Genomic DNA, 24,613 nt, shown 5'->3' with positions numbered 1-24,613 from the left:
AATCACACTTACCGTTTCGATTTCTTTTTAGGTAGATACAAATTCCAGTTATGACTATAATTAGAACTGCCAGTACGATGACCACACTGACAGCAGTTATCATGGTATCGGAATCGCCATTGCTGCTAGTTGTAGGATCTTAGAGAAGTAGTGGATATTTATGACTATGTTAGTTTTAGAATATTAATATATAAATCAATGAACACAATTTTTATTTCTTAAAAGAGTCCCTACAAATTTCAGCTGAACGTAAGAAATAGATCTATATGTGTCAGCCAAAGTATTTTTCTTAATGAAAGAAGTACGGAAGTTAATTTTCTATAAAAGTAGTAACAAAAGTTATATTGTGTTAAACAGACCTATAAACACTAATATACATGGGCGTAGCCGGGGGGGGCGTTGGGATTCACCCCCCCCCCGAAATGAAATCGGAATCTAGTGACTGATTTTTTTCTTTGATTCTTTTTATTTTATGTGAGATTTTAATACTAAACCATCACTTGCCCCAGCGCACGACAGGGGATTTTGAGTTTAAGACCCCATACCTTGGGGTTTTGCAGTCAAATCCCTCTCTTCTATAAGACAAAACCAAAAAAAAAAAAAAAAAAAAAAAAAAGAATGCAAACGACAATCCCCAAGAGCATAAAATTTCCCTTTTTGATATAAAATCTAAAGCAAACTACAGTCACCTAATTCCAAGAGCGTAGCCATAGAGGTTACAATTTTCTACCAGTGGCTGGTCTTCACTAATAAAATGCAGTGAATAGTCATCTGCCGAAGTTTAAAAAAAGACTAAATGTGGCAAAACAAAGATGGCTAAGACGGATTTTAGGAGTCAGTTATAGAGATCGGATCTCAATCAAGAAAATCCTATGCCGAACTGGGCGTCGACCCTTTAGTAAGGTTGTGACAGAGCTCGCATGAGGTCTGCGGGACAAAATGAATTACGCACACCAAGAGTTGCGATGACATGGAAGCCATTACGAGGAAAGCGCAAACAGGGACATCCTAGTACTACTTGGCACCACACTTTCATGGATGTCTTAAGAGCAGGTGGGAAGAGGTCTCAGACATTGCCCTAAAACTTTTAATAGCAGTATAATGCTCTGTAGATATCTCAGAATATGCATTTTATTGGCTTTCAATACCGGAAATAGTGCAAGGCAGCGGGGCTTCGCCCCGATCCGCGCTGGGGGAGCTCACGGCGCTCCCCAGACCCCCTTGCTGGCAATGCCGGGGAGTCTACAACTTTTCCACTAACTCCAGGAAGAACCTATTCCAGGGCACAATAAACTTGTTTCGAAAGAATGAGGGTCAGAATGTAATGCAGATTAATTATGTACACACACACACGCACGCACACACACACACTAATTGTTTTTGCCAGAGATACGCCTATGTTAATATATAAATATATATATATATATATATATATATATATATTTAGGTATAGATGTTTCCATAATTCGTGCCACGGCGAAGGAGTGAAAACAGTACATGCCCAAAATGTTATCAGCTATTTATCGAAAACTCGAAATTCAAATGTTGACGCTGGATCTATTCATAAGTATACAAACAGGATCTCGTGCACTGGTTAAATATTTATTTTTTTTTAGAAAGGGTTAATAAATTGGTTGTATAAAGTTTTTAACTTCAATATTGAAGCCTAGCTTCTTAATAAATAGAGGAGGTGGACAGAACCATAGTATACCTTCTGTAAATTAATGCAAAAACACAAACTCTCGTTGTAATCTTATAAGTTTCAAACAGATTATAAAAAAAAAAGAAGAAGAAATAAAAAACAAAATTGGCATTACTTTTCCTGTATAATTCTATTTATTTTTCTTTTCTTGAATAACTGTACTAGAAACAAAGAATCGTCGTAAGACTCTGTATAACCAAAATAATGAAAAACTATGTCTATTTCTGCAACGAGTTATTTTAAGTCACGGTGTAATAATATAAAAATACTTTTTTAATCAACAGGTCAATATTAATGAATCCAAGCGATTTTTTATTATTTTCAGAAGCATAGGAATAGTTAGCAGTTTTCTCTCACGAATGCTGCTTGGAGAAATCAGGTAGAAACGTTAGGAGAAAACACGAGGAAGGAAATTAGGGAAAGGAAGAAATGCCAGAAAGATTTCACCGTTAGCGTCTTTATGAATGTCATGATGATGTCTCCTTTTTGTTTTAATATTTTTTTAAATTTAATTTTACAAATGAGCTAGTTAATGAAATGTAAAACACCACAATTATTTTTACTTGTACAAATATTTGTGTTTGTGGAATTGTGTAGGCGGAAAATGAAGGACACTTTTAATAAGCTAATCCCAAAAAATAAAAATTTCTTGTGTCAAAGAAAATAATGTAAATTTAGTTTCACATGGCTTTGATTCAGGTCTTTTATTTGTATAGCCTGATACGAGAAGAGGCAGACAGAAAAAACGACGGGAGGACAACATTAAAGAATGGACGGGCCTGCCATTGAGAGAGGTTCTAAACAAGGCAAAAAAAAAGGGAGGAATGGAGAAAGACGGTCGACAAATCCAACGGTCCAACAGACTAAGGGATAGGTAAAGGTAAAAAGATACGAGTTTGATTTTTTTCGTATTTTTGTGTTGAATTTTCTTTGTCTATAATTTACACTTAGATTCACAGTCTAGAAATGTTAATAATGTAAAAAAAAAGAACTACAAAATGCAAAAAAATATGTAAGGAAAAAAATATTTCCCGCCCAATTTTCTTTTCGACAAAGAAACGAAAACCGAAAAGCAAAGAGGCCTATTTACGCCAGTGAAAATATTTGTATCAGACGTAAATTTTAGTCCCTAATTTACTTTGGTGTATTTAATATACGGAATACGGAATTATAGACAATTTTAATAAAAGATTTAGCAATATGGTCACTTTGCAGCAATTGAAATATAATATAATTTCTCAACTTTTTCGTATGTAGCGCCAAGAAAAAGGTTTTTTCTTTTGTTGGCTACATTGAATTTTAAACGTTTTCCTTCATATTGTTAATTTCTTTTTTGTTTTTTAAATCTCTCCCAATCTTCCTATTTTCAGTTTGAAAAGTTTTTCTTTGGCATTCATATAACTACCACCACATTGCTTCATGTGGCTTTCTCTTTTTTCATTTGACCGAATTTTATTGCTCAGTGAATCTCAAATGCGTTTCAAAAATCAAAGAAGAATAGTGTGATTAATATTTTACTGTAAAAAAACCCAGTAAGTAGAATTCACAAACAAGCAAACGAAAAAAAAAATACATTTTAAAAACCAAAGCTTATCTTAGGCAAGGGACCGCTAAGTACTGCCAATTTATCTAAAATTACAGGGTTCTGCTATATGAAACACAATTAATTAAATAATTAATTAATTGGTTAGTTTTTGGATTGATTCGTGCTTTGTTATCGACTACAAATAATTGTGTAACATTTCAACTTGATCCAAGACTGGAGAGTGGGAGAGCAAACGTGTAGAAATGTTATAAAGGGTTAAGGTTAGATACATATATCTACGTCTCTCATTAAGTCACATTTATTGAACTTATTTCGAAATCAAACAAAATAATTAATCACCAACAATTAATTAATTAATTATTTTTTAAATTCATGTTGTGTCAGGTTTAATGGATAATTGTTCAAAGTCTTAACTTGACTCGAGAATTGGAAATGGGAGAAAAAACATGTTCAATTTCTTTTACCAGACAGACAGACGGACAGACAGACAGAGTGAGTTGATATAAGCTTTGTAAAAAATTGCAACGTTTTTATTTAATACTAACGAATATTTTTCTAACAAAACTAGCATGATATACAGAAATGATTACCTTTAATTATACTGAACTGATACTGCAGCTGCCCTTCAGCATTGTTGATTATCATTGTGTAGGTTGTAAAATTGTCTTCTCTTAAGTTGTAAATTTTTAAATTGACTAATATGTTTGGTTTCGCAATCTCTGTGTAAGTGAACGAGAATTGGTTCTGATCAACTGATTCATTGCTTCCTCTAAGAAGTTGAAAGTTTTTCGGTAGTGGATATCCGTATACGTTAACAGACACTACAGCCGTCTTGTCAAGATAACCAATAAACTTCCTCTGTACTACTTCTTCATTAGCTACTTTGAAAGGACCTTACAATAGGGGAGAACAAATGCAATAAATAAAATAGATAAGCTTATTTTAATTTTGACTTTATAAAAATGTTAGACTAAGAAAAAAAATGTTTGCGTACATAAAAAGATATGAGCATGAAATTTAAGGCACTACAAAATAAAAACAGCCTATTTAAACGACAAGAATAACTATTGTACTCATTATAACTGCATATTATAAAGTAGTTCACGCCATTAGTTTTCGAGGGTTATAACATACTTTGCGGCTAACATTAACGCAAACCTGAGATGGGAGATAGGTCACCGTTTAAGGTCAAGCTAGAGTAAATCCTTTTAGATATTTTTATCATAATATACTCCAGAAGTATGTTAAAAAGAGCTGTAGAGAGAGAGGTTGCATCTTTTACGCATTCCTATGGAAGTCCTAAAACTTTATCCAATTTGGTAGTTTAGAAATACTGAGCTATTAGAATTAGATATAGGACTTTGATAACATCGATAATGTTTATATATAGGTTGAACTCATCACTTGAATCACACCTTCATGTCAAACTCAATCAAAAGCTTTTTAAAGTCTTGAACCAGTTTCTTTTGGTGTTGAAGACATATTTCATTTAGAAGTCTGATGTTAAATATGCGTTGTCTAGCGTTTCTGTCTGACCTGAAGCCTGCCTGTTCTTCAGAAAGGACCTCCTTGGCTTTCTACTTGAGTCTGTTGGTACATAATATGTTCATCACTTCAATCAACTTTGATATTTTGTATATAATATTAGGTCAGATTTCTTCAGGATTGTTCACCATATACCAAATAAATTTTTAAGTCCTCAGATAGGCATTTTCTTTTTTGACGTCCTCAGATTTGCAACTTTTATGAAAATGTTCCACGATTTGCAACTTTTTTTTTGACACATTTGTAAGAGATTGGTAAGTCTAAGACTAAGAATAAGACTGTTTTATTGATCCATATGGAAATTTGTTGTGATTACAAGGACTCCTTTCTCGTATAAAGACAACACAACAGAAGCATACATAAATAGAACAAACACAACAAAAAGAGTTCATTCAGTGATTACACACAGGCATCTCGGTCCTTTTCATGTTTCCTGATAAACGGCTTGCGTTGATATAGTCTGACCGAGTAAGGTACGAACGAGTTTTAGTGCCGTATTTTCAAAGACTTAAAACTTGAAGAAATTGACAAAGCGATTCTGATTACAAATGAGTTCATTCAAATTTGATGATATTTTGTATTAGGTCAAATTTTTTAATGATTGTTCACCGGATACCAAATTAATTTTAAAATCATCAGATACGCATTTTTTTTTTTTTGATGTCCTAAGATTTGCAACTTTTTTTTTCGACACATTTATAAAGAGAGTGGTATTTTCAAAGACTTAAAACTTGGAGAAATTGAAAGAGAGACTGATTACAAATAGTGATGTGGCTAGTGTTACTATTGACTTGTTAGCTTTGAATGTTACACCAGGATTAAAGATTACAAACCTTCTGCTAGATTTCTGGGAATGACACACTGATAGGGTTTGAACACTGAACGATTGAGATCACAGTTTGGAACGCATACAACACGATCCTTACGCTTTGTGCGTTACTGAGAGAGTGGAATGAAAGAGGAGTCAGTACACCAGTCTTTGTCTAGTCATTGCCTTGGCTTCAAGTAACAAACTATATATCATAAACACAATGCAATGACAGAAATCGTTTGATGGCAGTGTGTTGGAGGAGTGATAGACAGTTACTTATGGGGTTGGCGAAAAAAGCGTAGAATGCACAGACATTTTTTTTCACCCAATTTTTAGGAACGAAAAATAACTGTTTTTAAATCAACCTTTTATTTCACAATTAGGACATTGAGGGGAAAATAAAAAAAAATAATGAGAAATTTGATGAAAATAAAAAGGAACTTTGCTTACATCGCACTATGATCTCAGACGTTTTTGTTAAATGCGTAGCCGTAATCAGGTTCTCAGCGTAACAGGTGTAGTTGCCAGTATCTGCACAGGATACAGCAGCCACCTCTAAGCGATATTCCCATATCCCACTTGTAGTTTCTGTAAATGTGATTCTATCTCCATTCCTTAGCTCTGCTACCTCATCGTTTTTAGTTTTTAACATTATATTCGGTTTTGGATTACATTGCGTTATACAGATAAAAGTCAGTTGTTCATTTTCTTTAACTTCTTGTGGCGTTTCAAAGCCCTGAACTGTGAATCTGTCTATTCCAGAAAAATCTGAAGAAAAAAAAAAAGGTGAAATATTACAAGACGAAAAAAGAATTCTAACAGTAAGAGTTCTTGTTAGTGAGCCCGAAAGAGGAAAAACCGTTAATAGTTTTGTGTATTTTGTCTGTCTGTTCCTCCGTCTGTCTGTCACACTTATATAAAAAAAAACTTTTAAAAATGTTATTGGATATCCAATCTCTCAACATTTTGCAACTTGCAAAGCTTGAAACTGCTACTTTTTGCGTTCTAAAAGCTAGCCGTTATGTTTTTAAAATATATTATGTAAGCCATTTTTTCATAAAAATGCATAGCTTCTAAAATAGTATCCAAATATCAAGGAGATCACGTTTAATCATGTTTACAAAGAAAGATACTATTTTTAGTAACATTTATTCATATATATTTGTAAATGTAAAATAGATATTAAAAATTAGTATAAATATTTATTAACTGATTTTTTCTGGTAAAAGTGTAGTTTATATGAAAATGTCTTGCACATTAAAAAAATCGTGTTTTTATACAGCACGTTTCGCGGCCCTCTTCTACAACATAGGCCCACAGAAAGTCGTGAAGGTATTAATGATATAAGCAAACTAAACACGAGTAATAGCCCAGTGATGATATTGTCCAGTAATTTGTCCTGGATCTATATGTATATCTTCACCCAGGTGATGTTTGCATATCTTTTATTTATATTCAAATAAATACCTTTTATTTGATACGAAACCACTAAGCTTTATTTCTTGCTTATGCTTGTCCACGTGCCTATCCGACAGATGATATAATACTTTGTCGCGTTGTGATCTTCAAACTTTTCCCCTAGAAGTCAAATGCCATTCATCCCCGTCAAAAAATGGAAACTGACCGATCGGCGGATATATTTCACCACAAATAATACTCAGAAAAATAAAAGCACATTTGTTATTTAACCCGTTCTCTCCTGATTAACGATAGTATCGTTTATCTGACCCCATTAAATTAAATAATTTTTGTTTTATAAACTTTTAATTTGTGTTTTATAAAAATAACACGCATTCTCTTATGATTCTATACCAAAACTAACGTTTTTTGATTACAAACAAAAATGTTATTGAAGTTTCATCATGACAGGGTAGAATGCAAAAATGTGAAAAAATGAACAATTATGTCAGAAAATAATTACGGAGATAGGACTGATTCGTAGATGTGCTCCCTTTTCACAAGGATAAAAGCACATTTCTTATTTAATATGCTAGGACTGATTGTTACAAGTGCTGCCTTTTATTAGTGCCTATAGTGTATAGAACAAATTGCCGGAATTGGCCATAAAAAATGATCAGAGTTTAAATCTTGAATGCACATGCACGTCTAGGTTAACGAAGGATACATTTCTTTAAGGAACTTTGTACTTAATACAAGAATAGAGAAATTTCGAAGCCAGGTATTCCTGTTGTATATTTGGAAAAAAAAAGGTTAAAATTAAATATAGACATAATTGACAACATTATGATGATAACTAAAATGATTACTTTTTTTTCTTGTCAATTACATAATAAACTAGCAGTACACACGCACGTTGATTTTTTATATTGTTTATTATTGCCAGAACACCTATTCTTTATCTTGTTTCTTAATCTTTTTTTTAAATAAACAGGCGACATTTTCACGATCAAACTAACCTACTTTTTTTTAGCCCGTAAATTAGTGTCTCTGTTACAATGAACTTTCAAAGTCTGTTCTTTCTCTTCTCTCTCTCTCTCTCTCTCTCACTTGTTCGCTCTCTGGAACCCCCATTTTGTTTTTTTTTAACCTTCGCATCCGTACGTCAGATTAAGAGATTTTTGATCAATGGGTAAGCCAGTGGAATTTTACAAGCATATTATAGATTATATACAAGAGTACGTTGCTTATACATACTTCCAAGAAATAGCTCTATGAGAAACTCCAATTGCTACGTTTTATTTTAGCTTAACATCAATCACAAATACATACTTTTGTAAACATAAAAATAAAGCAGAAATAAATAAGTAAATTAAACAAAAATAATGGTTACATTAAAAACTGGAATAAACCTACATGACACATTGACAGCTGATTGGACAGTTCTCTTCTGGCTGCAGTACAAAGAGTCGATAGTGCAAGAGCACAATGCTCCGTTATCCTTTTGGGTTACGTCTTTCTCTATACTGATGGTCGTACCAACTGAGGTTTGTGTGCTTCCAAGACAAGTCAGCGTGATGTTGCTCTCAGTGTTCGTGTCTTCTATTCCATCGCAGACCACTGGAATTCGAGAGCCAGACGCCCCAGGTATAATAGGATGACCATTGTTAATGATTAACATCGGTTGTGTGCCTGAGTTATTCACAATAATAAAACAAGAAATACAAAAATGATAGATTTAAAAAAAAGCTTATAATTAAGTGTAATTGTATCAATTTGTTTAGATCGGTCATGTAAATGAAGGCGCGTTGGCTAAGTGGTTAAGCGCTTGGCTTCCGAACTTGAGGTCCTGGGTTCAAATCTCGGCGAAGACTGTGATTTTGAATTCCGGGATTTTTAAGGCGCCCCTGAGTCCACCCAACTCTAATGGGTACTAGACTTTAGTTGGGGAAAGTAAAGGCGGTTGGTCGTTGTGCTGGCCACATAACACACTGCTCGTTAACCGTTGGCCAAATAAACAGATGATCTTAACATCATCTGCCCTATAGATCACAAGATCTGAAAGGGGTACTTTACTTTACAACTTTAAGTCATGTAAATAAATTTTTACCTAATGGATCTAAAGTTCTAAACTATTAATAATAAATCTGTGTAGAAATATTTTTACCCATTATTTTGGATTAGAGCTATTTTACGCTCTTAGCTTTCTCAATATGCTTTGATCCTATCACTTGTCTGGACCAGTTAGGAAAGGTAGGGGGGGGGAGAAGGGGGTATCTGTGTAAATGTTTAATGCATTAAAAAAAAACGTTTTAAGACCTGAACCATATCTGTCAAGTACGATTTCTTTCCCCTGTTATATACAAGACAAAATAATTAACTATTAATTATTTTTTTATTTTTTTTTGTGTCAGGTACTAGAAATAATTGTGATAAATTTCAACTTCATCCGAGATTAGTTGCTGAGAAATAACTTTTTACCCGACAAACAGACATAGTCACCAAAAGCTTTGTATAAATTAATAAATATACCAAGTACATTTAGATATATATTTGTAATTGAATCATAAACATTTTCTCCTTAAATATTGTGTTCTAGTTATTTCCCTGGCCTATTAGTGTCACGTAACTAACATAATCTACTAGTTAATGCCATATTCTCATTAAAGTTTGGTTGCAATAAAATTATCACAAAGTTAACATTGTTTAAATTCTGTTAGATGAAGTCCACGAAATCGGCTATTATATTAGGCTCCTGACAGTTGTGGTTGGGTAAATATGATTGATAGTTGCAAATGCTACTTAATATCTACAGGACAATGCTGGAATAAAATTAAGTATCGTATCTAAAAATGTTGTATCACTCAATCCAGGTCTAATTAAAAAACATCAACAATCGTTTCCCTGGACAACCTGCAGGTCTCCAGCATTCTACTAGATCACCATACCATACAAGGAAACGCGGTTGGTCTTTGTGATGGCCACATGACACCCCGTAAACCGCGGAAAAGAGAAACAGATCTGCCCTAATTCATGGGCGTAGCCAGGATTTTTTTCGGGGGGGTGTTTGGGGGCGGTCTGTATATTATGTATATGTTTGTTACATTCTGACTCTTTATGCTTTCGGAAGACGTTTATTATACCCAAGAATTTGTTTTTCTTGGAGTTAGTGGAAAATTGTAGACTACCTGTACGTACTAGCAATCTGGGGTGGGGGGGGGTCTGGGGGGAGCGCTTCGAGCTCCCCCAGCGCGTGGCGCCAAGCACTATTTCCGGTATTGAAAGCCTAAAAAATGAATATTCTGAGGTATCTACAGAGCAATATTCTGCTATTAAAAGTTTTATTTCAAAGCCTGTGCTACTCTTACTGACTTAGATCCTTCCGCGCCGTTCGGCTCATAGGGTGGCAAGCTGTTTCCACAAAAATCTGTCGCTGGCAATGTCTGAGCCTCTTCCCACCTGCTCTGAGGACCTCTATGAAAGTGTGGGGTGAAGTTATACTAGGATGATCCTTGTTACGATTTCCTCGTAATGGCCTCCATGTCATGGCAACTCTGATTATGCGAAAATAATTTTGTCGGAATACATGTCCCGCAAACCTCATGCGTCGCTCTGTCACAACCTTACCAAGGGGTCGACTCCCAGTATGGCATAGCATTTCCTTGATTGAGAGCCCTAACCCTAACTAAAAAAACAACTTCAAAACCCCATTTAGATACGCTCATAGAATTTGGTGACTGTAGTTTGCTTTAGAATAATATTGAAGAGGGGGGTTTCAACCTCAAAACTCTCTGTAGGGGGATTTTAAACTCAAAAACGTCTGGAGAGTTTTAGACTAAAGAAAATCCATCTGGAGGAGGAGGTTTAAACTCAAAACTCCCCTTGGCTTGGCTAAGCTCAAAGAATTTTAGTGTGTAGTTTACTTTTTTTTTTATATTGAAGAGGTATTTTTTAGCATCAAACCCCGATGAAGGGGGGTTTAAACTCAAAACCCTTGTTTGGCTACGCTCATATCATTTTGAGTGTGTAATTTGCTTTTTTTTTTATATAAGAGGTATTTCTTCGCTTCAAACCACGCTGAAGAGGGTTTTAAACTTAAAACAATTTTGGTTACTCTCAAAGATTTTTGAGTGTGTAATTTGCTTTTTTTATATTGATGAGGTATTTTTTTAGCTTCAAACCCCACTTAAGGTGGTTTAAACACAAAACTCAAAACTCCTTTGGCTACACTCATAGAATTTGGAGTGTGTAATTTGCTTTTTTTTATATTGAAGATAATTTTTTAGCTTTAAACACCGCTGAAGGAGGTTTAAACTCAAAGCCCCTTTGGCGACGCTCATAGTATTTTCAGTTTTTAATTTGCTTTTTTATATTGAAGAGGGGTTTTTATAGTTAATTTCGGAGGGGGCTTTAAAATCCAAATCTTCCTCAGCTATGCTTATGGAATTTGGGGATTGTCGTTTGCATTATTTTTTGTTGTTTGTTTTGTTTTATGGAAGAGGGGAATTTAACTGCAAAACCCCCTTGGTTGGGGTTTTAAACTCGAAACCCCTTGTCTGCGCTGGGGCAAGTGATGGTCTAGTATTAAAATCTCACCTAAAATAAACAAAATCAAAGAAAAAAATCAGTGGGGATTTCATTTCGGGGGGGGGGGGTTGAACCCCAAAACCCACCCCTGGCTACGCCCATGAATAGACCACATGATCTGAAAGGGAAACTTTAACCATACACTTTATCGTGTGAAAATCGGTGGTATTCATTGTATATGTCCAAGCCAACTAAGGCGTTTTCTGTTTATAACAGCGCTGAAAAAAAACGTAATACGTACTTAAAACAATAGTAGTGCATACATAGGTTGTATCATTTCTTGGGATTCTTTTTCTTCCATTACAAAGCAGTATATACACAATATATAAGGTTATATGTTTGAATCTAAAAATTGAATTGAGTAAAATGAAGAGATTAAATAGTTGAGCTCATTTAATTTCAACTTGCTTTACACAGTTTTGATTTCAATTGAAAATACAAAGATCCTAGTCAAAATCTAGATTTTAAAATACCTTTTACGAGATTCCATAACTGCAGAACAAACTATAGAAATGCAATGAACATAGAACTGAAAAATGAAATTTTGGGAACCCACAATCATATATATATATTTTAAAAAACTTACATTTTAATTCAAAATGAACATTTGATTGAGTTTCCCCATTGCAGGCGTCCTTGTACTCTGCGAGGCAGCTGCAGTCTGTCCCCTTGGTGTCCTGTGTAATGTCCTTGTAGATCTTGACCGTGCTGGTCTTGCTGGTGACAGTGACATTAAGGCAGCTGATGGTCAGTTTACTCAGTGGCCTTTTATTTACTCCTGCCACACACAAAATACTTAGACTGCTCAAAACTGATTTGTCTGTTATAGGGTTGCCGTCATTAACGATAAACACAGGCGGCTTCAGCGGGTACTCTGCAATTTAAAGAGAGGCTCTTTTCATAACCAATAACTAGATATGAGGAATACGGAAGGGGGGAGGGAAGTAAACTTGCACACATCATTTGAGTACATGTGTTTATTTCCTTAAAAAATCAACATAGTTGTTTGTATTTTTATAACTTCAGTAGTTAGGTTGGTTACGACAGGTTTAGTTTTTTTGTATCATTAATCTTTTACATATATATATGGGTATTTTTAGAACTGTTAACGGTCATTGGCATTTCCTACTGGACTTTTTGAAAAGGTACTAAGGACAAATTATCTTCCCTATATTATCTACTCTTCTGTGTAACTCGAAACTACCCGTTAAAATAGACACTTAAACTGAAACAAAACCTTCATAATGTTGACATGTAAACAAGATTCTTGAATCAGCCAGACTGTGTCCCGTGTGTATGGGCATAACTCTTCATACGTTATATCTAAAAGTGGGATAACACACAATATTGTGTGATTAAGGGGACGTAACATTTTACTAACACTTCCAAAAACTAATGTGTAAAGAAATAAAACATCCAGTTTTTATTTATCTGTCAACACAGACTAAAAACGCAAAAATACCTAGAGGTGTTATAATAAATGAAAAACTGTCATGGAATCTCCACATTGATGAAACTATCAAAAAATCAAACAAAGCATTAGGGTTCATTAAAACAAATTATATACTTCAAATAAGAACAGTGCAACACGTCGTCTCTAATAAGACTCTTTTAACTCTTCTAGAATAAGTAGAGTAGCGTTAAGTGATCACCTAAGATCAGCATGGAAACCTCCCAATACAGTGTCGGTGGCACCTAGTGCGGTAGCTTAATGTGTCACCCCTCCCCATCAACTTTCTTAAAATATGTTCCAATGAACACTATTGCTAGCTAGTTCTTTTTGTCGAACCAATACTGTGAGCTGATCACCTACTTTTATTGATTTTTACTCATATGTAAAATCCCAATGTTTATTACATTTATTCAAATGTTATTGCAAATTTTACAATAATATTGTTATGACCCTATTGGCGGCGCAAAAGGGGTTAACTATAAGCTCAGCTGACACACACGTGAATCACTCAGGTCAGCGGGGCCATGGACAAGGCACAGTACTACGATTACACGCAAATATGACCAATGTGATGGTCATGTGATCGAAAGCCTGCGTGTACGAGTGAGACAGTGTGTAGTAAAGCGGCAGTTCAAGACCGGAGAGCGTTGAGACCGGGACTGTTAGTCAGCCATGCAGTCGGTCCTGGTGCAGTCCTCCAGTGAAAAGTTCGAGTCCAGGAAAAGATAGAGACAGTAGAGTTTTGTACGGTGATGTACAATGAAACATTTTAGTTGTTGATGTGTTTGTTGCCAATTGTCTAGTATTGGCTGTTATCTACTTGACCATTATTAAAGTACCAGATTATTTGGAGCCTTGTTGTCAAGTTCTTGATGTGTTGATGTGTTGTGTTGTTTTTAGCAGTCTTTACAGAAGGCCTGAGTAGGAGAGAGAATCGTAACACTGGTGTCAGAAGTGGGATTTCCTATGGCTTCTGTAAAACTGCTTGATGAACTGAATCTGAAAGAACTGAAACAAGAGCTGAAATGGTGAGGACTGAAGTACTACGAAAGGAACAACGAAACTCTTAAAGAACGTCTCCGGCAAGCCCTGCTGGATGAAGAGGAAGATCCGAGCACGTACCTCTTTGAACTCAAACACGATGTAGTAGAGCTACTGATTACCTTTCAAGAGCAGATGTTGGCTGGCTTTTAGAACGTGATCAAGGGTGATTCGCAGAAAGAAATAGATGAAGATACAAGAGAAGAGACCGAGACCAATAGCACAACCAACGCTCTTGCTGCAGAAATGAGTGCCTCCATCGGCCAGACAGAACAAGACAACGTTGTGTCTTTCCCAAAGATCGTAGCTGAGGACATTAAAGACAACTGTCAATCTGCCAGTGCTGATGAGGGGAACTCAAATCTTGATGGCTGCACCCAGATGTTAGGCAAGTGTCAAGTTTCGCAGGGAGAACGCGATCTCCAAGAAACCCATCGGCAAGGTCTGTACCCGACATGCGATTGGTCTGCTTACAAGACCAGAGTGAGAAGCCCTGATGGTGGTCAAGGAAATCAACTGAAGCCTGATGCTGAAGATGTGTGCCACTATTTCCCCTCCTGTGGACTTAAAACCCATTCCCAAAGCCCTTCTCTTGAAAGCCCTACGAAACAACCTGTTGGGTCAACGATCCTGGTGACTCCAGTCCTGACATCCTATCCCTCCCCAAGTGTTAAGTGGTTGCTCTCGGTAGTGAGCGACCGAAGAAGGCGACGTTTGTTGAGTCCAAAGTGCATAGCGATGCAACAAAGACGTCAGTGCAACCAGGTGAAGGTCAACTGGAGCAGGAGAAAGAGACATACGCAGACTACAACACAGATGGCTCCATCGAGATGGCAATATAAGCCCATTGTCGCCCTCACCGATAGACCTTCTCCTGAATCGATTCACCTCCACTGCCCATGTCGTGAGGTAGATTTTGTCCGGGACGGACTTAATGGAACTTAATGGAACCAGGACATGGATAGAAAAAAACAAAAACGGCTCTAACAATCTTCCAATAAATATAACAGTTTATATCACTGAAAAACTAAATTACTAGTTCAAAAGTTATGGGCATCGTCTTCTAAATCTAGATCAGTGTTTCCCAAACTTTCAACATGTGCGTACCCCTTTAATAATTATCGTACCTCTGAGTACCCCCTCCACAAGAAAAAGAATTATTATCAAACATAATAAACGAAAAATAAAAAATACTTCATAAAAAATGTAAATTAATGTTATATTACAAATGACATTCATTCGCATCAATGAGATGGAGAAGCATAGTTAATGCTTACCCCCTTCAAACGCTTCTCGTATCCGCGTACGCGTACCGCACTTTGGGAAACACCGGTCTGGATCCAGAGACCTACCATTGAAATATAAAGTGTAGTAGATCTATACATTTCATTAACTACGATTCTTTGCCAGAGAAAACAAAGGAGGTGGGGGTGATTGGGAGGGGTAAAAAATATATTTTACATTTGTTGTTAAGAAAAGAAACAATCAGTCTATAAGTTGTATATAAGAGATATTATCTTAGGCATACTAAAAAGTATTTATTATAGTTTTGTTTTTTTTAATGACGTGTAAAATAGAATTGTATAGTTTACGTTATTATTGAAACGAAAACTTGGAATTGATTCAAACAAATAAATTACTTATTTCAAACTAGTCTAATTACCTCTGACAGTAGCAAGTATTGAAGCCTCAGTGTAAATAGAGTTAAACACACTATTGCTTGCTATACACTTTATAGCGAAGCTTCCAGTCATTAATGCAGTAGCATTGATCGATGCTGAAATGTTAGTAGTCATCTTACTGTTCTCATTGAACTGGAAAGCCTTGGTATTAACGCTAGAAAAGTAGAACATTGCTCCAGGATATATGTCCGCTCTCAAAACGTTGCACCCAATGCCAACTTGATCACACTTCTCCATGTCAATCGACCTCGGATATAAGAAGGCTTGAGAAGGACCGACTAACGGGAGATAATCGTGAAAAATCATACTTTTATAAAGATATAAATTGTTTAGACTACTAATGATGAAGAAAATATAAGAATATAACAGGATGAAGGAGGCGACAGAAAATATGGTTTCATAGTTTGGGTGCGTGTTTGTGTCAATGATTACAGGTACAAAAATACAGACAAAATGAAATCTTATATTGAAGGTATCAATTCAATAAGGCAGATAAATGGATAGATAGATAAAAACATAAAATAAACAGATATGTGCATTATGGAAAGACAGCAATATAGGCAGATTATAGCTAGATAGATAGATAGATGTAGATAGATAGATAGATAGATAGATTGACAGACAGACAGACAGTTAGACAGATAGACAAGTAGATTTTTTTCCCTACATTGAAAAAGGTACCGTCACAAAAAAAAACACTGGATAGATAGATAGATAGATAGATAGATAGATAGATAGATAGATAGATAGATAGATAGATAGATAGATAGACAGACAGACAGATAGATAGATAGATAGATAGATAGATAGATAGATAGATAGATAGATAGATAGATAGATAGATAGATAGATTTTAGCAGTAGATACATACTTTTAACAGTAGTGTATGTCGACAAAATGACTATTTTGAAATAAACTTACACATGACTTTTAAATCCAGCTTGGCTATGCGTTGACCAAGACATTCAGAGGTGTATAGGACTACGCAATTGCAAATCATATCATTGTTAGCTCTCGTTATATTCCTTTCAATCATGATAGGTTGTGAGTCTTCAGTGAATACCAAGCCAAGGCAATTCAAAGTTAAACTTTTGACCCCTTGGAAACCACCTGGAATTGTGCATGAGATCTTCACATTGCTAGATGCAGCTCCTTCCATTAGAGGCAACACCTTGTTGGTGACACTGATTACTGGATGCCTTGATGTAAGAGCTTAGAAGAAAAAAAGCGATCTCGTTTAGAAAATCGAAAAAAATTCAATAGGAGTCTATGTAATTGGACTTTAAAAAATATAGGTTATTAAAATTTATGACCTATAACATGATTAGGAATTTGACGCGAAAAGTTATTTGTTTTATAAAAAAGAGTAATCTTTTCTTAGAGACATTGACACCAGTGGCGTAACATTTATGGCGCATAAGGGTTTCAGTAAACCAGGAGTCACGAACATTAGAGCCCACAGCCTGTTGCGTAGCAATCTTAACGCGAAGGGGCTCATTGCACTTAGGCCCATGACTCATGACCGATTGGAAGAGGTCCTATCCAAGGCAAAAGCCAGAGAGGAATGGAGAAAGACGGTCGATAAATATTCTGTGATGCCCCCACGGAATAACAGACTAAGGGATCGGTGAAGGTGAAGTTTTAATAAGGAGGTATTGTCTTCTTTACCAAATATACTTTAATGTTTTTCTTGCTTTAGGTTTGTTATTGCAAGTGGCTTGTATCTACTTTGTGTCGGTTTAGGAAGCTACAGAGTTGAATTCCCTTACGTTTTATGATTGCATACGTCAGCTCTATATAATTTGAACGTCATTTACAAATGAAGAATATCAAATCTAAGCCCATGACGTCATGGATGGCAGCGGGCGGGGCTCAAACTTGGGACTACACCACAATACTAAGCAGCGATCCCGGCAAGTTAAAACATCCCCAGAAATATTTGTAATTGATTATCATATATACGAAACAAATGAGACGCTTTGTTCAAGCGTCATGTATTTTCCAGAAGACGTTTATAGAAGCCAAGAATAGGAGCAATCAAATATGAAGAAGAAATAATGATTTCAATAAAAAAGAATAAAAACATACCTTCAACTGAGACCACAATGGAGTTTTCGGAATACATTTTAGGTACCATTGAGTTTGTCGCTCTACAGGTCACCGTGTAGTCACCACTTTTTTGAGCTGTTAGCGAAAATGTTGCAGTTCCGTGGCTGGGGTCTATCTGTGAACGCTCAACATTAAGTGAAGTGGGTGAATCGGAAGTGCAACTGAAGTCCACTTCGGGATTAAAATCTGTTGTTGGCACCGAACAAATGATCGTTTCTGTGGCACATATCTCCAGTGCTAAACGACTTTCTGAGATCTGAAGACGTGTTGGTCCATCTGTATATTCAAATCAATGAAAGTACACATGTGTGCATCTTAATATAAATGTACCAGTATTAAATTTAAATCTAGTTCTAGAACTAAACTGTGCCTTTTATATTTGAACAATCCTATTATTTTCATTGCAACATCAAAAAATACTTTCGCGCTCTGAGTTCACAAACCTCCAAAATTACAAACTTTTGACTAATAATATTAAATAATTAGACTCTATTTAAAAATCATTTCGTTCATTTTTTACTCTTTTAATCTCCTATTCTACTGTCACGTCCCTAAGGAGATACCCAAGTAAACCCAACTTCAAAGCGCCTTACTATTGAGTCCACAGACACACACACATATATATATATATTATATCTGGACTGGGCATGGAGATCTTTTAATACTACAAATAATGTCGTGAAAAACTTTTTAAAAAGGTGAAACAAGGCGTTGTTTTGTAAAGTAGTTATAAGAAGCAAAGTTTTTTTTTTCAACCCTAACCTATGTAACGAATAATTTAATGTTTAGATCTAGATCTAGTAATTGAACATCAAAAATAAGAGCACTCTCGTCTTATAATAATTATTTTGCAATTTTTAGATAGGCTACATAAAAACAAAATCAATCTATTTAAAACATACATAAGATGACTAAAGTCAATAGACCTGAATTATTTCGATCTAGGATTTCGAAACATTAGCTTAATTGAAACTAACAGGAAGTAGCTGAGTTCATGAATTTGCACGAATATATAGTTCTATAATTAATACATAACAATCTATATATATAGGTCTGTGAAATGATCAATCGCGGATAAGAATTTGTTTCCGTTTTCCAGTCTAGATCTTATATATATATAGGTCTGTGATTGAGTCATTACAGTGTAATGGCCAGCATGGGGATGTACTATTTACAATTTGAATAAGAAGGTTATCATTTTAATGCTTCATTGTAAATTAATTTAATACTCGAAAATGAAATACATTGAAGTGTTGGTTTGTTTTGCAATCATTTTGAAGATGTCTTTCCGATTTATTAAAATAGCATGACTAGCTTTTACATTAAATAATGAAAAAACAAAAAAAGAAAAAAAAAAGAGCAAAGTGAGTAAAATTAAAGCATGTAGCTTATAAACGACGACTGCCGCTTTCCGTGTTTCGTCAACGCCATAGGAGAAAAAGAGGGAGTGTCGTCTTCAGTTTAAATTTAACTCTTTCTCTCTGTATTTATTTATAACATTCAGGTGGAATCAACGTTGGTATCGTCTGTTAGGAGAGAAAGAGTTAAGTTAGGGCTTTGAAAGAGATGCTAGTCTGGGCATTAGCCTCGATCGGAACGTTATCGTCCACATTCTCCTCATAACTTTGAAAGAGATACAATTTGATTAAAAATTGTTTTAGACAGTATTTACTGACAATATTCTTATTGCAGAACAAAAATAATGATGTACATACATGCCACTATAACTTGAAACTCTTTCCTTTTGCTCAAGAAGCAGTCATCCACGTACCGAACAGTGCAAAAACACATTCCGCTGTTGTCTCTGTTGAACTTTTTAAACATCGTAGCCTTTGATCCTGAGACAGTTTGAGAGCTCCCGAAACAATCAATGGTAACATCCTTAACAGCTACCACACTTTCAGAGACATAGCATGTTATATTGACAGCTTCAGAAGCCTCAGTAATGGGATTATTATTGTTTACAATTACAACTGGATCCTGCAATGGAACATCTGTGTTGAAAAAAAGAAGACTTTAGTTAGGAACATAAATGTCTGATTATTATATTAGGAATGTATGCGCGAATGACCGGAAGTGTGCTGATTTTCAGACAAGGAGAGAGACCCGTGTGTAATATGTACCATTAAGTAGCATGAAGTTTCTGTTTTGATCTAGACTTCGAGAGAAAGTAAGATAGTTACTAGAGAGCTATAGATATAGTAGAAAGCTGTAACAGACTGATACCTGGTCATGTGGTATGCGCTGTTATGTGTGCGTGTTTCTGAAGAAACCTTTGAGTAAAACTATACCAAATAACTAGTTTCAATTAGGTCGGTCTGACGTAACTTCGAGGGCGTATGTCGTTGAAGTGAATTTGAAGTACAGAAAGAAGTAGAAAGACGTGTTTATGAGTTGAACTTGGATTCAAATCCTGGACCCTCGGTTCAGAAGCCAAGCAATTTACCGCTTAGCCAACGCGCGTTAAGCAACGAGGAATTCATGTTAATTCTTTCGTATCTATTTCAAAGTGGATTTAATTACTGATTATCACCTGAACAGCAACTACGAAATTACGACTTGAATATGATTAGTGTTGGCTGGGAAAATGCTGAACAGGGCATTATACACTGATGTCAGCAGTTCAAAGAGTTGATATAATCTAGACCAGTGATGCCCAAACTACGGCGACGTGGTTCCATCCGGCCCGCCGAAACGTCGGCACTAAGTGAAAAAAGTTAAAATAATTTATATTAACCTACGTTTGGGCCCTCACTTTTTCTGTGATGATCTTTAACATTTGTGTGTTTATGAAATGGGACTCTGAATGTAGAATCTTCCAGGAAAAGTTAGCAGATTTTTACTTTTCTTTGTGTGAAACATGATGAGAAGCCAACATATTTATTTTATAAAGAAAATGTGACTGCTAATAAATTATAAAATAAATTGGTGGCATTCTTGATTTAAGTCGCAAATAAAAGATAGTTAAACTGCGCCTGGATATTGCAGAATCCATGGAAATATTTATTAAAAAGAGACCACAAAATGAGTTGGTGTTGCTCACATTTAAGTTAAGTAATGTGGATATCGTCTGACGTGTACAAAAATATATATATAATTGACAAGTAACCAATTAAGTATCAAATCCATAGGTTTCTACCAAAATAGTTTCAGAACAATTTCATTTCATTTTATAACTTTTCGTTTATGTGGCCCGCGAGATGAGTTTTGGAAATTATAATGGCCCGCGGGTCGAACTAGGTTGGGCATCACTGATCTAGACAAATATCGATATTTTTTTATGTAACATCTCCCGAGCAATGCATCTCAGCCTCAACTAGGCTTTCGGTTGGAAGACGATGTCTGTTACCTATTTTGACCAGTTTCTGGAAGCGAGGTCAAGTCAGTGCAACTGTCTAGCGTAAACAAGTTAATTTTAGGTATCCAATCAAAGAAAGAGTTTAAGAGAAAAAAATAGCGCACGTCAGCTTCTAGAAAGTCAAAGTTACTAAAATAATTATTTGAGAAGTTTCCATGATTCTGGAATGTACAATTGATAAAGGTATAAATTCGGGGAAAGTCAGTTAGTCGGGTCCTCTTTTGTAATGGTTTGGTAGAGTAATAAGTTTTGTGATATTAGCGGGTCCATCAATTACAGTTTTATTAGTTGAAGTGATATTAATTGAAGTTACATTAATTGAAGTTACAGTAGTTGAAGTTATTATAAGTGAAGTTTTGTATATATTTAAGATTTTAATTGAGAAGTTATTTATATAAGAAAGTTGTAGAAGTATTATTAAAGAAGTTTGGAGAAAATACGGAGATTTTTCTTTCTTCATTGAATTATTAAGTTATTTACAATCTCCGGCATGTGATGATTCTGTTTGATCAACACTTAAAATAAGAAGAATTAACCAGAATTAGAGAAACAAAAAATGTCACAGACGATTAGGCCAATAGAGAAGCAAAAGTGGACAGGAGGTGCCGTTTTTATGGCTGACACCTGCTGCACAGGTGGTACAAAGAATAAAAATAAGAATGTAATACTCCATTAAATGTATAATGCATTAACGTAACGCTTGTGTTTTTACAAATTATACTAGTAATGAACAATAATATTATAAACAGATAAAAACTTATCGAAAAAATATAGAGAGAGATATGTTATCTTAAAGAAACAACTGATAATTTTATTTTATTAAAAATATATAGCTCTTGCTCTTGGCCACTCACTTCAACTAATCACTAATTCTGCTATTTGCTGTGGAGGATAAAATACAAAAATTTAACTTATTCTTTCTTAACTGAAGCCTATGACAACTAAGCCATTTTCCAGATAGAAACCGCAGAGAAAAAAAAATTACAAAAAAACTGATTTTAATTCACGACTTCTACCAACTATGTATTTGACAGCCGACATTTAATGAAGAAAAGAAGGGAGATGGTAGGCTGCAACTGATGGTCCTAAGAAGTGTTTGTGTATGTTCTATAATGCGGTGTTGCGGACCTTCGTTTGTTGGATGAAAGAGACAAGAAAGGGACATTACAATTTGTTGGCTAGAAACAATTGTGTTGGGGGCGGGGAAGCGTCGTAATCGGTCCGTTTTAATGACTGGTTTAAAAGTGTTCCGGGCAAAATAAACATATATACCAGGTATTTCAACCGTAACGTGGCAAGGGTATCAGGTAGTCTATTTGATTTATTTTTATATTGTTTTTAAAAAATGTACATAATTCTTTACTGTTCTAGCAAAGAAATGTAATGTCGATTTCCATTTATCAGATCATATCTAGAAATATTGTTGGTCTAGGACAAAAGACTAATAAGCAAATTAGCAATCTATAAATATATATATATATATATAATTCTCTTCATGGCTCAAGAGTTTCGACACTAAGTAATGGAAAGATGACTTTTTTATTTCTGCTAATCGGACGGACTAGAGTTACCCCATGTAATTTTAGAGGCAAAAAAGAAGGGGGGGGGGGGAGAACAAGTAATACTCACCCATCACTAAATAGCAAGACCGGGCTTAAGCATTGTGGGGCCCAATGCGAAACGGATTTCGCGGGGCCCAGTTTGGGTAGGGATACCAATAATAAGGAAAATTAAGAGTTTGTATTACAAAATATATTCGTCTTTGCATTTTATTAATTCTTTACTACTTCTAAACAAGGCAGGAATGGAGAAAGACAGTCGACGAGTCTTGCTTGGTGCCCCAACGGTCCAACAGACTAAGGGATAGGTAAGGTAAGGTAAGGAATAATACTAACCTAAAACAGTGACAGAAATGGATCCACTTGCATATATGTCAAATAGGGTATTGGTAGCCTTGCATGTTAAAGTGTAACGCTCAACTTTTAAAGCTTTGACAGCATAGGTAGCAGAAAGACTGGCACTTCCAGTCTGGCGTAAGACAGTATTCACACTGCTAGCAGACGAATTGAAGACCACTCCTGGACTGGCATTGTTTGATTCCACTGTACAAGTAAATGCTTCAGTGCTACAAATATTCATCTGAATGGTTGACCTTGATAACGACACCTGAGTAGGGCCAACTAAAAAAGAAGCGTATATAACAAAATAGTTATGTTAAGAAATGTTTTCTTGACTCATTGTTATTTTTGGAATTATAAAGTCAATGTAGGTAATAAAGTCATCTTTAAATTAGATCTAAACAAATTAACAGGCTCAAGATGTTATTCAATTTAGTTCTAGATATTTAAATATCAACCCATTTTTCATTTTTCAAATTATCTCTTATGTTAGCGATTGAAATAAGCTCAACTATTAGACGAAGCAAGCTATTGATGTTGATATGTATATAGATATACATCTTACATTTTCTCTTTCCAGCACTGCTGTAATTTAAATAAATAAATAAATAAATATAATATTTATATTTACTTAGACTTAGACTTAGGTCCTCCCGAGCCGTTCGGCGCATTGGGCGGCAAGCTGTCTCCATAATGATCTGTCACTGGCAATGTCTAAAGCCTCCTCCCATCTGTTGTCCACTGTTCTGAGGTCCTCCATGAAGGTGTGTCGCCAGGTAATACGTGGACGTCCCTGTTTGCGCTTTCCGCGTTTTGGCTTCCATGTTATCGCAACTCTTGGTGTGCGTAATTCATTTTGACGTAGAACATGTCCCGCAAACCTCATGCGACGCTCAGTCACAACCTCACTAAGTGTTCGACTCCCAGTTCGGCAAAGGATTTCCTTGTTTGAGATCCGGTCTGTATAACTGACTCCCAAAATCCGTCTCATCCATCTCTGTTGAGCCACATTTAGTCTTTTCTCAATTTTGACAGATGACTTCCACGTCTCACATGGAATGACAAATGTGTTGAGAAGGTGCATTTTTGTCTCGAGTCCAATGGCTTGGCTAGTCCAAATAGGCTGCAGCCTTTGGAAAATGCTCCCTGCCTTTCCTATTCGGCACGCTACATCATGGTAAGCATCTCCATCATTTGTTATGATGCTGCCAAGGTACGTGAACTTGTCCAGCTCTTCAAGCTTTGACTCGTCAAGTCTGACGGGGACACCCTTTACCTTATATCCCACTCGCATAATTTTAGTCTTATCCAAGCTGATGAGGAGGCCAATTTTGGGTGCCTCTCTGTCTAGGCTCTCCGTCATTTCTTGAATGCATTTATTTGTAGCCCCGAGTAGTGCAACATCATCAGCAAAGTCCAAGTCCGTCAATCGTAGTTGTTCATGCCATGGCAATATTTATATTTACATGTAAATATTGTAAAT

The 24,613-nt window shown here is 35.6% G+C and overlaps 1 protein-coding gene across 29 annotated transcripts in view; it reads right to left on the bottom strand.

Moving 5' to 3' along the window:
* Positions 1-24,613, bottom strand: part of LOC106074315 (uncharacterized) — a 135,875-nt gene that overhangs the window by 85,903 nt on the left and 25,359 nt on the right. For all 29 annotated transcript variants that reach the window (XR_008774599.1, XR_008774600.1, XM_056009558.1 and 26 more), the window contains exons 9-18: positions 23,128-23,412; positions 19,590-19,868; positions 17,854-18,150; positions 16,687-16,977; positions 15,747-16,043; positions 12,176-12,463; positions 8,419-8,694; positions 6,055-6,372; positions 3,839-4,141; positions 13-138 (exon numbers count right to left, since the gene is read on the bottom strand). Coding sequence is in view for 27 of the 29 variants with exons in the window: in XM_056009558.1 (XP_055865533.1) it covers positions 13-138; positions 3,839-4,141; positions 6,055-6,372; positions 8,419-8,694; positions 12,176-12,463; positions 15,747-16,043; positions 16,687-16,977; positions 17,854-18,150; positions 19,590-19,868; positions 23,128-23,412 (2,760 nt within the window). In the remaining 2 variants the exon portion in view is untranslated. The remainder of the gene's footprint in view (positions 1-12; positions 139-3,838; positions 4,142-6,054; positions 6,373-8,418; positions 8,695-12,175; positions 12,464-15,746; positions 16,044-16,686; positions 16,978-17,853; positions 18,151-19,589; positions 19,869-23,127; positions 23,413-24,613) is intronic.

This window comes from Biomphalaria glabrata, chromosome 14 (assembly GCF_947242115.1).
Source record: "Biomphalaria glabrata chromosome 14, xgBioGlab47.1, whole genome shotgun sequence".
NCBI lineage: Eukaryota > Metazoa > Mollusca > Gastropoda > Planorbidae > Biomphalaria > Biomphalaria glabrata.
The sequence above is the reverse complement of the archived record's forward strand: the minus strand, read 5'-3'. Positions and strand labels throughout refer to the sequence as shown.